Raw genomic sequence first — 14617 nt, 5'->3', positions numbered from 1 at the left:
TTTATATGTATTTGTTTTTTATGAAAGTAGATTGTCTGAAGAAGGAGAGATATTATTCTTTCCAAAAGCGCTAATTAAACTTGCCTTTGTTTGTTCCCTGTGACTGTTCCTGCTTCTTCGCCTTTATGTTAATACTGCAAGAATACATGGCTATGTTCATGCACATCTCCAGTCTAAGGGTATGATCCATTCTAAAATAGCTCTAATTCCCCTCCAAACAAAATTCTGTCTTAAAACACTGATTACTGTTTTTTCAAACAATCTCCAACACCTAGTACTAAAACTACCCTCCTTACACTATCTTCAGTTGTTGTAAATTACTGTAACTCATTGCAAATATCTGTAAATTATAAATATCCATCATTGCTTCTTGTCTTCAATTGTAAAGAGTTGAGCAAGGAGAAAAAATTACAAATCTGAGGTTACATCAAATATGAAAGTGGTTTAAAGCCAGGGAGATTAGAGAAAGAAGATGATGATATTGTAGAGAGTGACTGCGATTCAGAAGAGAGAGAGACAGGAAGCAGAGCTGAGTATAGCAGTTTATATATATACATATATATGTTTTTGTGAAGGAGTAGTGAGGTGGATTTGTTTACATTTCTGTGTAGAGATTAAGTCTGCTGAGGGTATGAAACAAATATTTCAAGTTGCTAAGATTAGAGGATTAATATGACAAATGTTAGGTAATGCTGCTGTTGAGAAAGCACTGGCTTTCCTTAAACATGCATTTCTTGAGGGCAAGTCTAATTCATAGCTGTGAATATGAACAATGGCATTTGCAATATAACTTATTATTTGGAGCCTGCAATGATGGAGTACAGGTTAAATAAGATCTAAGGCCATATGTGAAAATATATTTAGTTATTCTCTGGGGCAAAAAAGTGGAATGAGTTTAAATCTATTAATTTACAGATAAGAGATCATCAGTAAAGTTACTATGTGCTTAATAGAGAGCTATTTAGCTTTACACACTGTGAGGAAATTATGCTTTCTTCTAGGGAATGAAATAATGAATCTACAAATACTACTGACAATAGACTTCAGGGGAGATTGTTTTTGGGAAGCAGTTGGAATAATGGTGAGGCCACATCTGAGTTGCACAGGAATTACAAATTTCCCAGTAGCCTTTATTCCTTCAGGATGAGAAAAAAAATGAAATTTTCTTGGCCTAAAAAGTAAGCTTGTTAATTTTAGTTTTGATACTGTGAACATGATATTGAAACTTAAAGCTTTCACACAGTCAGACACCTGGGTATCTGAAGTAAAAGATGGTATCAGTGCAGTCAGATCTATTGTAGAGAATGTGCCAGGTTTGTGGGATTAGGGAAATTTTTTGGATGTTCCATAGATCATGGATTTGGTGTTTTTTTTGGCATTAGGTTTAGTCAGTGTCTATCTAGCTGATTAGATAGTTAAGTGAGGTTTTGTTCTAAGTCTGTATTGTGGAGTAAGAGATACTTAATTTTAAATTGCTGAATGATCAGCATATAATAATAACTGAATATGTGGAAGGTTAGCAAGTATTTTTTGCTGAATAAAGGGAACAGTACGAGAAAAAGAACAGATCCTTGTAGGACACCATTTCAAGGGGGGGGGGCAGACGTAGATGCAGAAGATCATTGTCTAAACTCTGAAATGTTTATTGTTTAGGAAGTATTTTTTGTCATAGACATTAGCAGCTAATGTCTAGTTGCCAGCTTGAAGCATGACATTGCCCAAGGCATAGCAAATGACTCAGAGGCCAAAGTGTTGTATTTTTTATGCTGTTGCAGAGGATTACCCATAGTGTTTCTGCTGCTTTGTCAATCTAGTTTCATTTTTGTAAGTACGTACAAAACACCATTTGTCAATCTAGTTTCATTTTTGTAAGTTCATACAAAACACACGCATCTGCCTTTCTTGCTTTAGAAAACAGCAATGCTGTTTTTGTGATTAAGTTGCTACCTAGCAACAACCCATTTACAGAACAGCAAGCTCATCAGTGATTAATCAGTAAATTATTGTCTTTCTTCTTCATTAGATTAACTAAACAATTATCCTTAGACTTGTGCACCTAGCCATCTTTCGGACAGAGAGACAATTAGCACCCCCCCACACTTGACTTCCTCTGCAGATCAAGCAATATGATACACGATATCCTTCAAAGGGGAGCCGAGCAATTGGATGGGTATTTATAAATTCACAGCAGACTTGAATGGTTTAGCTCTACTTTAGGGGGGAGGTGTAGTCTATGGTAGGAAATGGAAAGGCATAATGGTCACAAGAATCAGTCCCTTGAACTTGCCTGTGATTTCCTATGAGTAAAACTTGTTGAAGTAACAACTCTTGGAATGTTGTTACATGTACAGCAGACCTCCTGTGGCCTCCTGAGTGACTGCAGTTTTATGAGATGAGTTTCACTCTTACCAGGTGTTTTCTCTTTTTTCTTTTTGATGACACTGCCCCTTTGTCATTATAGTATATATGAGTAAGGAAAGAGTGTGGGGAGGGGAGGCAGAGGGGATTTCATCTGTATTTCCTGCTGGAGTGTTTTTCCTTGAGTTTGACTCCTTGTGAGTCCCGACATGAAGTTTTACTTTTATGTTTCACAGTAGCTCATATTGATGTGTTGTTCATGGGTACATGGTTGAGGCATGAGGCAACAGCATTAGTGAAAGGTGGAAAAACTTAGGAGCATCACTTTTATTTAGTTGAAAACAGCTGTTATATTTTCTCTTGTTGTAAAAACAAAACCTGCCTCCTCACCCATATATGTTTCTATCCCTATAGAATGGCTAGGCCAAGCTGTTACCAGTAAGTGGCCCACTGTATTGGATCCCTTCATTATCATATTATAGTAATTATATGATCTGTGCTGTCATGTCATATGGTTTGAAAACTTTTAAGAATTGCTGTGTGTCTTACAGCAGAGTGCAGATAATTACCATAATGTGGTAGTGAAGGGAACTGGCACTGTGGGGCTTCCATAGTTGGTGGACTTGGCCAAGTTACTGGGTGTCGACAGGAACACATATGGTTAAGGCAGCAGGTCTTGCTGGCACCACAACAGATAACAGGTACTAATAAATAAGGTATGTGGTGTGTGACAAAATCTTCTTTATTGTTGCTTAAGGTAATGCAGAGCATGCTGTAGCTGCTATTTGCTAACCCATGCTCAAATGTCATGTCACACAGCCATTCATTCGATGACACTAGTGTGCATAGTATGGCACTGTGTGCCATGTGCTATTGTTATCTGGTTAATTATTCAGATTAAGGCACCCCAAGATGTGAAGTAGCAAACCATACCCTCAATGGGATGTCCATGGCAACAGTACAAAGCTTGCTTCCACACATCCACTACCCACTGAAAGAGCTCCTGTACAAGTCAGCAAATAAAATAAAATTAACAAAGTACTGCATGTACATTTAAAAAAGACTTTGCCTTTTTCTGAACAATTGCCAGAACTTTACCAAATGGTTCTCCAGTTCAGTTCCTGCTTGGGCAGCTTTGTGTGGTTAAGTTTATGACAGTTTTCGTTAGTTTTCTTCCTCATCCTAAAGACATGATACAATGGCATGAAATGGAGACTTGCTAAACTAGCTGACACATACCTATTATCTAAAAATATAAAATAATGGGCACACACTAGCTAAACTATTTTACAGAAAATTAAGAATGTGTTTATTACTTTTGTTTCTCTGCAAAATGTAGTCAGGCCATTTTCTGACTGTATGGTACATTACCAAGGATGCTGTTCCAACAAATTATCCTCCCAATACTGATGTTTATTATCTCTAAAATGGCAATGATGATGATGATAATAGTAATAATCATAATATTGCAGTAATGAAAACCATCAGTAGTTTATCATGCTAAGTCCTTTGTTAGAGCGGTATGAATATGCTATACAGGAGAAAAGCAAAACAGATCTCTTCAAGGTTATAACACAGAACAGCAGGAAGGCATCACAGTAGCCAGCACTTCCCAGATCAAAGTACCAGTAACAAAATTGCAGAAACATATTATTTAATGTTACTTAGTCACATTTATACCATTTTTTTTAAATGATCAGGTAAGGGTGAAAGTTAATGCAGCAAACACATTTTGAGCCAAATGTTCAGGTAATGGTTACACTCTACAAACCTAAGATATATGATGCTGCATTGCAACAATAGCATGTTAGAGCTCCAGACATGTGCAAACTGAAATGATGTGTTTCAATCTGAACAATCTCGATTATCTGTGCAATTCAGAGACATTTATATTCTTCTGGGCATCACTTGTCATTACCTTAATCCATGTACTAAATAGTGTGAAAAATTGTGTGCTAGTTCACCCTATGTTTATGAATCCATGGGAATATCTGCTTAAAAACATAATAAAAGGTACTCCATATCCTAACTCAAATCAGTATGAATGAAAATAGAATTTAAACCCTTTCGCTTTTGAAACGGTGTGATTATCAGCAGGGATACAAATGTTTCTTAACTGATCCCATGTTACACAACTGCTTCTTATGCCCTGGGTCAGCACCAATTATATAATAATTTCTTAGGTGAAAAGCATACCTCTTATTGCAAGAAATCTGGACAAGGACTGACATAAGGGAGAGAAAGAGGCCCAAAATATGGACACATTTTAAATATTGCTCTTATAAACTTAGAAAGTTGCTAGAAAAACATGATTTATGTTAGCATGCATATTCTGAAGGGTATAAAGTCTGAAACTCAAATGCATGTCATTATTTAGTGGCTTTAATCCTTAGATCATCCCAGTCATTCATCAAAAAACACAGTTTTTATGAGAAACAGACAAAAATATGAGGAAAAAATCTGGAAATTCTGGGAAAATCTGTACCTTTGAGAGGTGTGGAAAAGGAATGAATGTATAGCATGTATGCATGAAGACATTTTCTCTTGTTATTCTGAAGTACTTGTATAGCTAGTGAAGCCCATAGATTTTATGAAACAGTAAGTACAATATTTTAAACAGATAATTATCAACAAATCCTTTTTACATTAAAACTTACCTTTTAATCTAAATCTTTATTTAAATATGCAGCACATATTTTAAAGCATATAACAGAAAAATATATATATTTGTTGTTTATATTTTTCGCCTTGGATCCATTGATGATCTAAAACCCCATCTCAACTGCAAACTGACTTTTGTTTTCTCTTCATCCTACCAGTGAGAGCAAATGTCTGCTAGGTGGTTCTAACAAGGAGTTGTCATTTTCCTTGACAGATACCCTACTGTTTTTGTTTCTTGAGGTTTTCAGCCAGGCATGGGATTTCCTGGAAACAAAAGTCTGGATTACTGGAAGTAACAGATTTTAGTTGTCTTGCATTGCTGTTAAATGACCCCCCCCCCTTGTAACCAGCATTTGTGAATGAAGAGGTACCAAAATATTGAGAAGCTTCATTTTTAAGTCACTTACTCAACTCCAGCCAAAACCTATACTTAGAATTTGTCCTGAATTGCAGTCCATTGAGCTGTATTCAAGTAAACGATTACAGTCAAGAGTGCAGTGGGCAAGTGTTGCATCACAAAGCCAACCCAGAACTCGTATTGTTATCATCAGCTTTACATAAAGCAAACCTCAGAACTAGTATTATTATCATCAGCTTTACATAAAGCCAACCCCAGAACTAGTATTGTTATCATTAGCTTTACATAAAGCCAACCCCAGAACTAGTATTGTTATCATCAGCTTTACATAAAGCCAACCCCAGAACTAGTATTGTTATCATCAACTTTACATAAAGCCAATCCCAGAACTATTATTGTTATCATCAGCTTTACATAAAGCCAACCCCAGAACTAGTATTGTTATCATCAGCTTTACATAAAGCCAACCCCAGAACTAGTATTGTTATCATCAGCTTTACATAAAGCCAACCCCAGAACTAGTATTGTTATCATCAGCTTTACATAAAGCCAACCCCAGAACTAGTATTGTTATCATCAGCTTTACATAAAGCCAACCCCAGAACTAGTATTGTTATCATCAGCTTTACATAAAGCCAACCCCAGAACTAGTATTGTTATCATCAGCTTTACATAAAGCCAACCCCAGAACTAGTATTGTTATCATCAGCTTTACATAAAGCCAACCCCAGAACTAGTATTGTTATCATCAGCTTTACATAAAGCCAACCCCAGAACTATTATTGTTATCATCAGCTTTACATAAAGCCAACCCCAGAACTAGTATTGTTATCATCAGCTTTACATAAAGCCAACCCCAGAACTAGTATTGTTATCATCAGCTTTACATAAAGCCAACCCTAGAACTAGTATTGTTATCATCAGCTTTACATAAAGCCAACCCCAGAACTAGTATTGATATCATCAGCTTTACATAAAGCCAACCCCAGAACTAGTATTGTTATCATCAGCTTTACATAAAGCCAACCCCAGAACTAGTATTGTTATCATCAACTTTACATAAAGCCAACCCCAGAACTAGTATTGTTATCATCAGCTTTACATAAAGCCAACCCCAGAACTAGTATTGTTATCATCAGCTTTACATAAAGCCAACCCCAGAACTAGTATTGTTATCATCAGCTTTACATAAAGCCAACCCCAGAACTAGTATTGTTATCATCAGCTTTACATAAAGCCAACCCCAGAACTAGTATTGTTATCATCAGCTTTACATAAAGCCAACCCCAGAACTAGTATTGTTATCATCAGCTTTACATAAAGCCAACCCCAGAACTAGTATTGTTATCATCAGCTTTACATAAAGCCAACCCCAGAACTAGTATTGTTATCATCAGCTTTACATAAAGCCAACCCCAGAACTAGTATTGTTATCATCAGCTTTACATATGAAAGACCAGGAAAGGAAAAGACATCAGGAATATCACAGGGCTGAGGTGTGCAGTAGCAGATAAATCTTAGAATTACTGGTGCAATGACAGCTAAAACATGAAGATTGACATGAAGTTTCACATTCCAATATACTACAGGTAATAATTCCATAACGTTCTTACTTACTATAATATAATCATACCATTTCCAGGTATTGATTCACAGACTACCAGTTTCTTCTCATGGTAGACATACATTTAATACATCAAGCTGACCTGTGTAATGGCCTCCTTGCATGCTTCCATGGTGATTGCAGACAGCATACAAATCATAAAGACACTGTCCAGGATTACATTCAGACTGGAAAGGCTGTTTTCTCGAGGACCACTGATTCTTCAGGTTTCTGCTGCTTTGGCTTCTCTTTACAACATGTGGTGTCATATCAAGGCCACTCACAGGGAACTTGACTACAGTGGATAGCTTGTTCCTCCTCTCCCCCACCTGGCGAAACCTCTTCAAGTGTAAAATCAGGATGTCAGGCAGGGTCCACAAACTGAGCTTCACCATCCCCTGTTGCAGCTTCTTGCAGTGTGGACACTTCCAAGCATCATCTGGAGCAAGCTGGGAGAATAAAATGTGAAATGTAACTGAGAAATCTCATGATGAAAAAAAAATTTGCAGGAAAGCTATGCATAACGGACCCTTCTTATTTTACTTATCAGGCATGTAAAGATGCATTCATTGTTTGATTATAAAGAACTAGAGTGACTGAAAAGGTTGGCTGTATGCTAATTTTTAACATTCTTCCGTACAACACCCTAGATCTGTTATATATGTTCTCAGACTAAAGAGCTGTGCATCAGACAATGCTTAGCACTACAGTCAACCATTCATGTTTGTCTAGTTTATCCTTTCACTCCAAAGGGGCTAGTAAATGTTAATTCTGATTTCTTTTGATTGCATGGTCCTTCAAGGTGTAGAAACCAGAGACCCCTCCCTACACACTTATTTATTTATTTATTTTATTTTACATTTGTTAACCAGGATGGTCCGGCTGTATACGTGTCCATTTTCAGCGGAGTCCCAGGGAGAAAAGCTCCAAAGTTACAAATTTAGATTAAGAAATAGACATTACAAATAGATGATCAACTAATAGAGGTTACATAGAAGAAGACTGTAGACATAGTACATAGAGACAGAAAGTTATAGGTGTAACAAAATAGACAATCCACTAAATTGTGGTTACAATACAAGTTGATTATAGACATAGTACATGCATTCTTCTGTGAGGCCAGAGGCATACTTTTCAATTGAAAATAGTGGTTGAAGATAACAATACTTAGAGTTGCAGTCATAAAGGATCTCATTGTTTAAATGAGGGGGAATGGCTGAGCAGAGTGTGTTGGAGGGAAGTGTGGGGTCTTAGTCAGGGTTGGTACAGGGGCATATCCAGTGTGACTTGAGGTGACTTTTAAGTTTATGTTTAAATATGGTTGGAGAAGACTCTATGGTAATGTCAGTAGGTAATGAGTTCCAGTTTTTACCGACAGAGTTGGTGAAGAGGGAGTTGCCTGCAGCATGGTTGGATTTGATTGTAAGTACTAGGAGTTTGGTGGATGAGCGTAGTGGGCGAATATTACTGTAGGGGCAGATTATGTTTCTTAGAGCTGGGGTAGTGTCCGGTTGGTGGAGGATTTTATGGGCAACTTTGAGCTGGTTGAGCTGTAGGAGGTGGGGTAGTTCCAACCAGCCCAGGAGTTTCAGGTTCTGGCAGTGGTGGGCACGGTAGGGTGAGCTAGTAGCAAATCTGGCGATTTGGTTGTAGCATGAAGACAGTTTTTTAAGATTGGTTTTATTCAGGTGGGAGAATAGAGGGGAGGCATAGAGAAGGGTAGATAGGAGGTGGGAGCGGGCAATTGTTATTCTAGCTTGCGGGGTGAGGAATGATTTGATCCTGAAGAGACTACCGAGTTTTTTATTGGTAGTTTTTATAGTTTGATTGATGTGTGCATCAAATCTGAGGTTGCAGTCGATCATGACACCCAATAGTTTAGTTTGGGTAACTGGGGAGATGATGGTACCATTATTAGCTGTTATATTGAAGAGAGGTGAGGTGGTCCTGTATGTTGGGGTAAAGAGAAGTAACTTAGTTTTATTGGGATTTAGTATTAGGCGTTGGTTTAGTAGCCAATTTTCAACCTTGTTGAAGGTGCTTTGGGTTATTTCAGTAAGTTCTGCTGGGGTGGAGGCAGTGCAGATCAAGGTCGAGTCATCTGCATATTGGATGCAGGTAGCCTCTGGTATGACTGTGCTAAGTTCATTTATAAAGATGGAGAACAGAAGGGGACCTAGTATTGAGCCCTGGGGTACTTCTAGTCTGATGGAGAGGTGTGAGGAGAGTTTACCCTGCCACAGTGCAGCCTGTTTCCTGCACTGTAGGTAGGACTCAAACCATTGGAGGGCCTGTTTGTTTAAGTTGTTGGCCTCCAGGCTATTCATTAGCATTTTGTGTTCCACCATGTCAAAGGCCTTGAACAGGTCTAGGAAGAGAGCAGAGGACAGTAGGTTGTTGTTGCGATTTTGATTTATAGTGTCTGAGAAAAAGAGAAGGGCTGTTGTGGTGCTGTGATCGGGCCTAAAGCCATGTTGTGAGTTGGATAAAAGTTTGTTTTGTGCGAGATATTTCATGAGTTGAACATGCACACACTTCTCCATGATCTTAGCTAGTGGTGACAAGATGACTATGGGCCTGTAGTTAGGCAATTCAGTGGAACTGCCCCCTTTGTGAAGTGGTATGACATGTGAGATTTTCCATATGTCAGGGATTATGGCTTCTGATATGGACCGGTTAATAAGGACGGAGATGGGGTATGCAATTGCGTCTGCAGCTTTTTGTAAGTATTCAGCTGGGAGGAGATCAGCAGCCAGGGTGGTTGGTCTTAGTTTCCTAAGTAGGGTTTTAATGAGTTGAGTGGGGACTGGTTGGAGGCTGAAGGAAGTTGTAGCTTTGGAAATGGTTGTGCTAGTATTGGAACCAGTGGGTGAGAGTTGGTTAGCTAAAGTTTAGATGGTTTCGGTGAAGAAGGTGTTAAAGGAGTTGGCAATATCTTCGGGGGAATTTTGATTAGTGGCAGATGGATTTGGGGTGGTGGTTTGTCCTGGGTGGAGGAGTCTTTTTATTCCCATCCAGAATTTCTGAGGTTTAGATCTGTGTACCTGTTGTAGGCAGTGGTAGTATTCCTTTTTGTCTGAAGTTACAGATTTTTTTGCATCATTTCTTAGTTGCCTAAATAATAGTTGGTCAGGTAGGGTTTTAGTAGTCCGGTAGGTGTCCCATGCTTTATTTCTTAATGCAAGTTTGGCCCTAGTTTCTTTAGTGAGCCAAGGTGCGGTATTGACCTTGGTTCTACTAGTGCGGCTGGGGGCATGAAGGTTGAGAATAGCCTGAAATCTGGAGTTGTAGTAACTGACTGCTTCATCTAGTGGAAGGCTTTTTAGGGCAGACCAGTTGCAAGCCTTTAATTCATTGTTAAATTTTTGGGGGTTAAAGTTTTTATTGCTTCTTATAGTTCTATAGGTGGGTTGATGATGGTGATTAACCTTAAGCTTAAGTATATATGTGAGGCAGTGATCACTTAGATCATCTGGTATGGTGCCTGACATATACTGATGTGGAGAGTTATTGATGAGTATCCAGTCTAGGGTACTAGCTTTGTCATGTGATTTGTTTGGTCTAGTGGGTGTGGTTATGGTTTGGGTAAATCCTTGGAGGTTTACATGGATTGTTAGGGATTGAGAGGAGCAGGCTTTCCAGTCAATGTTGAAGTCCCTGAGGATTATGGTTTCCTGCGGCTGGTTGTTGTTGAGCCAGGTTAGGAACTCCTCAAGGGTGTCTGTGTTCTTCCCTGGGGGTATGTAGGCACAGACAATGTTTATGCTTTTATGGTTGTTAATATGTAGTTTTGTGGTAATGATCTCAGCATTGTTGAATAGAGGGGGTTGGGGGTTGGCTATGGTTACAGATAAGGTGGATTTATAGAGTATTGTTACCCCTTCACCCTTTTTTTGGGTACGATCAAGTCTATGCATGTTATACCCAGGCGGCAGGACTTCATTGTCCTTAGTGGTAGGTTTTAGCCATGTTTCCGTGAGACAGAGTATATCAGGTGAGTAAACTGCCAGGAGGGCATGTAGGTGCTGAATTTTGTTGTTTATGCTCCTGATATTCAGGTGGCAGGCCAGCAGGGAGTCTGGGGGTCTATGTGTGGGGTCAATATTGGTTGGGGAGTTGGTGGAGAGAAAAGAGGTAGCAGTAGTATTTGGACCTGGGTTTGGGTGGATGTCACCACCATGGTGAGGTTGTTTTTTAGCCTAGTTATAAGTTTCCAGATCCTAAGTAGAGTACTATGATAGTACCTCAGCTTGGAGTAGCTGTATCTAGGCCTGATAGGAACATAATTGGGTGAGGTAGGAGTCTGGCAGGGGAGGGGTTGTGGAATGTTGTGAGTAAGTAAGGGAGATGAGGTCCGGGATCTGGGATAGTAAAAGCCTAGGTATTCTGTGTTCTCATAGGATGAGAGTAGGTGTGCGAAGATTAGCAGGGATGGCAAAAAGGTTAGTAATAAAGGTGTGTAGATAGCCATAGCAGTTGGGTTAAGATTTTGGTACTAGTATGTGAGTAGTAGGGGGTGGGGGGACTAGTATTGGCAGATGGGGTAGGTTGGGATTGTAGCACAGGTTGTAGGTGATTGGTTAAAGAGGGTTTGGGAGTGGCCAGGGAGATATAAATTAAGGAATAGTAGGGGCGGGTGGAATTAGGGGGCAGGGTGGGGCACGAAGCGAGCCCGAGCGGAGCGGGGCTACACCAGTTATCCAATTTGCCAGTGATTGGAGGTTGCAAGGTGGGTGTTACATTACTACCACAAGGTCTGTTAGGCAAGTTTTAGGTTAAAAATTAACTTAGTGGTTTACTGTAAGGGCCAGGGATACCAGACCAAGGTTCTAATAGTCCTTCTCCCAAAAGAAAGGTGATGATGTTTTCTTTCCCATCTATAGCTATGGTGAATTGCATGTATATATCTAAAGTTTATTTAACTTGAGGATTTCTAAACAGTAGAAGTAACATGTAAATGATTAACATCCATCAGGGATCAGCAGTGCATCAAAGGTTAATTCTGCCTTCAGCAAGGAAATACCAACCAACTGGATGCTCCCCTCATTTGTTCCTGAGCTAGTCCTTTAATAAGGGATTTCCACACAGTAATGTAGCTAATATAATCTGCAAAGCACCAGATGACTGTAAACAGATGTGCTCTGAACATCAGCATGCAGTAGTACAGTATCAGAATACTATGAAACTGCAATGTGCATACTCTGAATGATAACCCCTAAGCAGCATGTCAGTGGCTGCCCCTGCTACCTCTCCTCAATCCTAGGTGCCAGGAAGCTGCTTCTGATGCCCTGGACTTAACCTGATACATTTTTTAGTTTGGCTAGTGGGATTTTTTTTTTTGTTTTATGTCCTACCAAGTTCCCATCCCCCCTCTCGACTTGCAATGAAATAAGGCCACGAAGGCTGAGAACATCTGTCTGTACTAGCCTCAGTATTAGTAATCTCAGGATGCATACCTTGAGTATAACCAGTAGGTCTATCATGCTATGTTTAAGATCTCTCCACTTTCCCCAGTATAGGTGAGCTGATAAAATACATTATCCCTCTCAGACAATTCCACGTGTGTAATTAATGGAGAAAAAATCTGTTTAGTAAAGCTAAACTTAAGCCATCTTTAAAGAAACACACTTTAAAGTGTAAAATGATAAAAGGGAGGTGGCATAATGGTTAAGGTGTTTTCCTCACAGACAACAGATATAGGGTTTGATTCTTATCTTTTGAAAATTGGTTAGATTTAAAATGAACAAACAAAGCTCTTGAGTTCACCAAAGGACCAAGCGGAACAAATGAATTAGCGCTTTCAATCACTTTTAATTCGTGACCTTCTTCAGAAACATCATACACTTGCCCACCCTTCCTTTTATACTCACAAACAGGAAATTACATAATAATTATAACAAATGTAACAAATATAATTGTAATTAAAACCTAATAATAAAATACTACTATATTGTTTATGTATGAATAAATGTATAAAAATTATCTATACATCAAAAAACATTTTAAACTAATAGTACCATTCAACCCGGGTGCTCTATCAGCCCCCAAGTATAACTGCCAATAGGCTTCTTTACACTCTAAAATATTGTTTAAATCACCAGCAAAGTGTGATTTGTCCACTTTGTCCAGAACGAAAAATTCAAACTTCTTGAACTCATTGCATACAATAGAATGTATAAATAATGCATTAGTTTTGTCGTTTTTCTTTATCGCTAAATAGTGTTCATAAATCCTCCTTTTTAAACATCTTTTGGTCTTACCTATGTAATAGTTTCCACATGTGACACAGCTTGCTAAATAGACCACTAACTCACTGTTGCAGTTAAAATAATCCTTGGCCCAGAAAATTTCTTTAGAATTCCCAATTGTGACAAAGGATATATTACTAATAAATCTACACTGTCTACAATTATTACAACTGTAGGTACCTTTCTTATTTGTACATACACGGGTGTGATTCCTTAATTTCTCGTTATTCAATTCTAATATACTCTTGATGTTCGTTGTCCTCTTGTATGTAAATTTTGGAGCCAACCCAAGTGTGTTAACTAAGTCTTTGTTACCCAAAATGATTCTCCAATTGTTTTCCAAGATGTTTTTTATCAACCTCATCTCATTAACTATGGGTATAGGAAATGAGATCATATATTCATTATCTCCACTTCTACCCTTAGTTTGGCAATTCAAACCTGTTGATCCTATCATAATGTCCTTAGATTGTAAAATGGGCTTAGCCACATTCTGTCTTAACAACAAAACTTCGCTTTCTATCTTTTTGACCCAATTAGAATCATATCCATGATTTTGAAACAAAAGTCTCAAGGTACACACCTCTCTTGAGAATGTGTCGTCATTTGAAGTCAGTCTACTTAACCTTATCAATTGCCCTTTTATAACACCCTTTTTCATGTGAATAGGATGTAGGCTGTCCTTATGCAAGTACTGATTTGCAAAATAAGGTTTACTGTAAATCCTACTTACAAATGTTCTTTTTTCATAATCGATTTCTACAATTAGATCCAGATAATTGATTGCTTTTCCAAAGCCTCCAATTTTAAAGGACAGAAATGTAGTTGTTGAATTTAAATCTGTCACCAATTTTTCAAATTCAATTTGGTCTCCAGACCAAAGTAAAAACAAATCGTCAGTGTACCTACAATAAATCTCTACCTTGTTGAAACTAGGGTGAGTTTCTAAAAATTTTTGCTCCCAATTAGCCATAACCAAATTGGCAAAAGCGGGAGCTACTCTGGCCCCCATTGCTACACCAGAGGTATGTTGGTACACAGACTTATTGAAGGTGAAAAAGTTGTTTCCCAGAATTATCTCCATGAGACTACATATGGTGTTTATTTTAGTCCCTGATAATTCAGAGTTTCCGTTTAGATATTCTCTCATATAGTCTATTCCCGTGTCCTGATCAATAGATGTGTATAGGCTTCTCACATCTAAGGTTCCAAAGAACAAGTTTTTGTTGCCTATTTTGTAATTTCTTAAGACTTCTAACAAGTGCCAGGAATCTCTCAAATAGTGTTTTGATTTTTGGACTATAGGGTTCAGTATGCCCGTCGAGCCAAATGGAAATGTTTTCAGTTTTTGACCTTTGAGCTGAAATGATAGGTCTAAAAGGTATAGTA

The 14617-nt window shown here is 38.4% G+C and overlaps 1 protein-coding gene across 1 annotated transcript in view; it reads right to left on the bottom strand.

Annotated features, from left to right (window-relative positions):
* The window catches only part of USP43 (ubiquitin specific peptidase 43), a 2684284-nt gene that overhangs the window by 77497 nt on the left and 2592170 nt on the right, over positions 1–14617 (bottom strand). The window contains exon 12 of the mRNA XM_044068791.1: positions 7084–7429. Within this exon, the coding sequence (XP_043924726.1) occupies positions 7084–7429 (346 nt within the window). The remainder of the gene's footprint in view (positions 1–7083; positions 7430–14617) is intronic.

The sequence above is a fragment of the Protopterus annectens genome, chromosome 4.part0 (assembly GCF_019279795.1).
Source record: "Protopterus annectens isolate FY-2018-M chromosome 4.part0, PAN1.0, whole genome shotgun sequence".
NCBI classification, from domain to species: Eukaryota; Metazoa; Chordata; order Ceratodontiformes; family Protopteridae; genus Protopterus; species Protopterus annectens.
The sequence above is the reverse complement of the archived record's forward strand: the minus strand, read 5'-3'. Positions and strand labels throughout refer to the sequence as shown.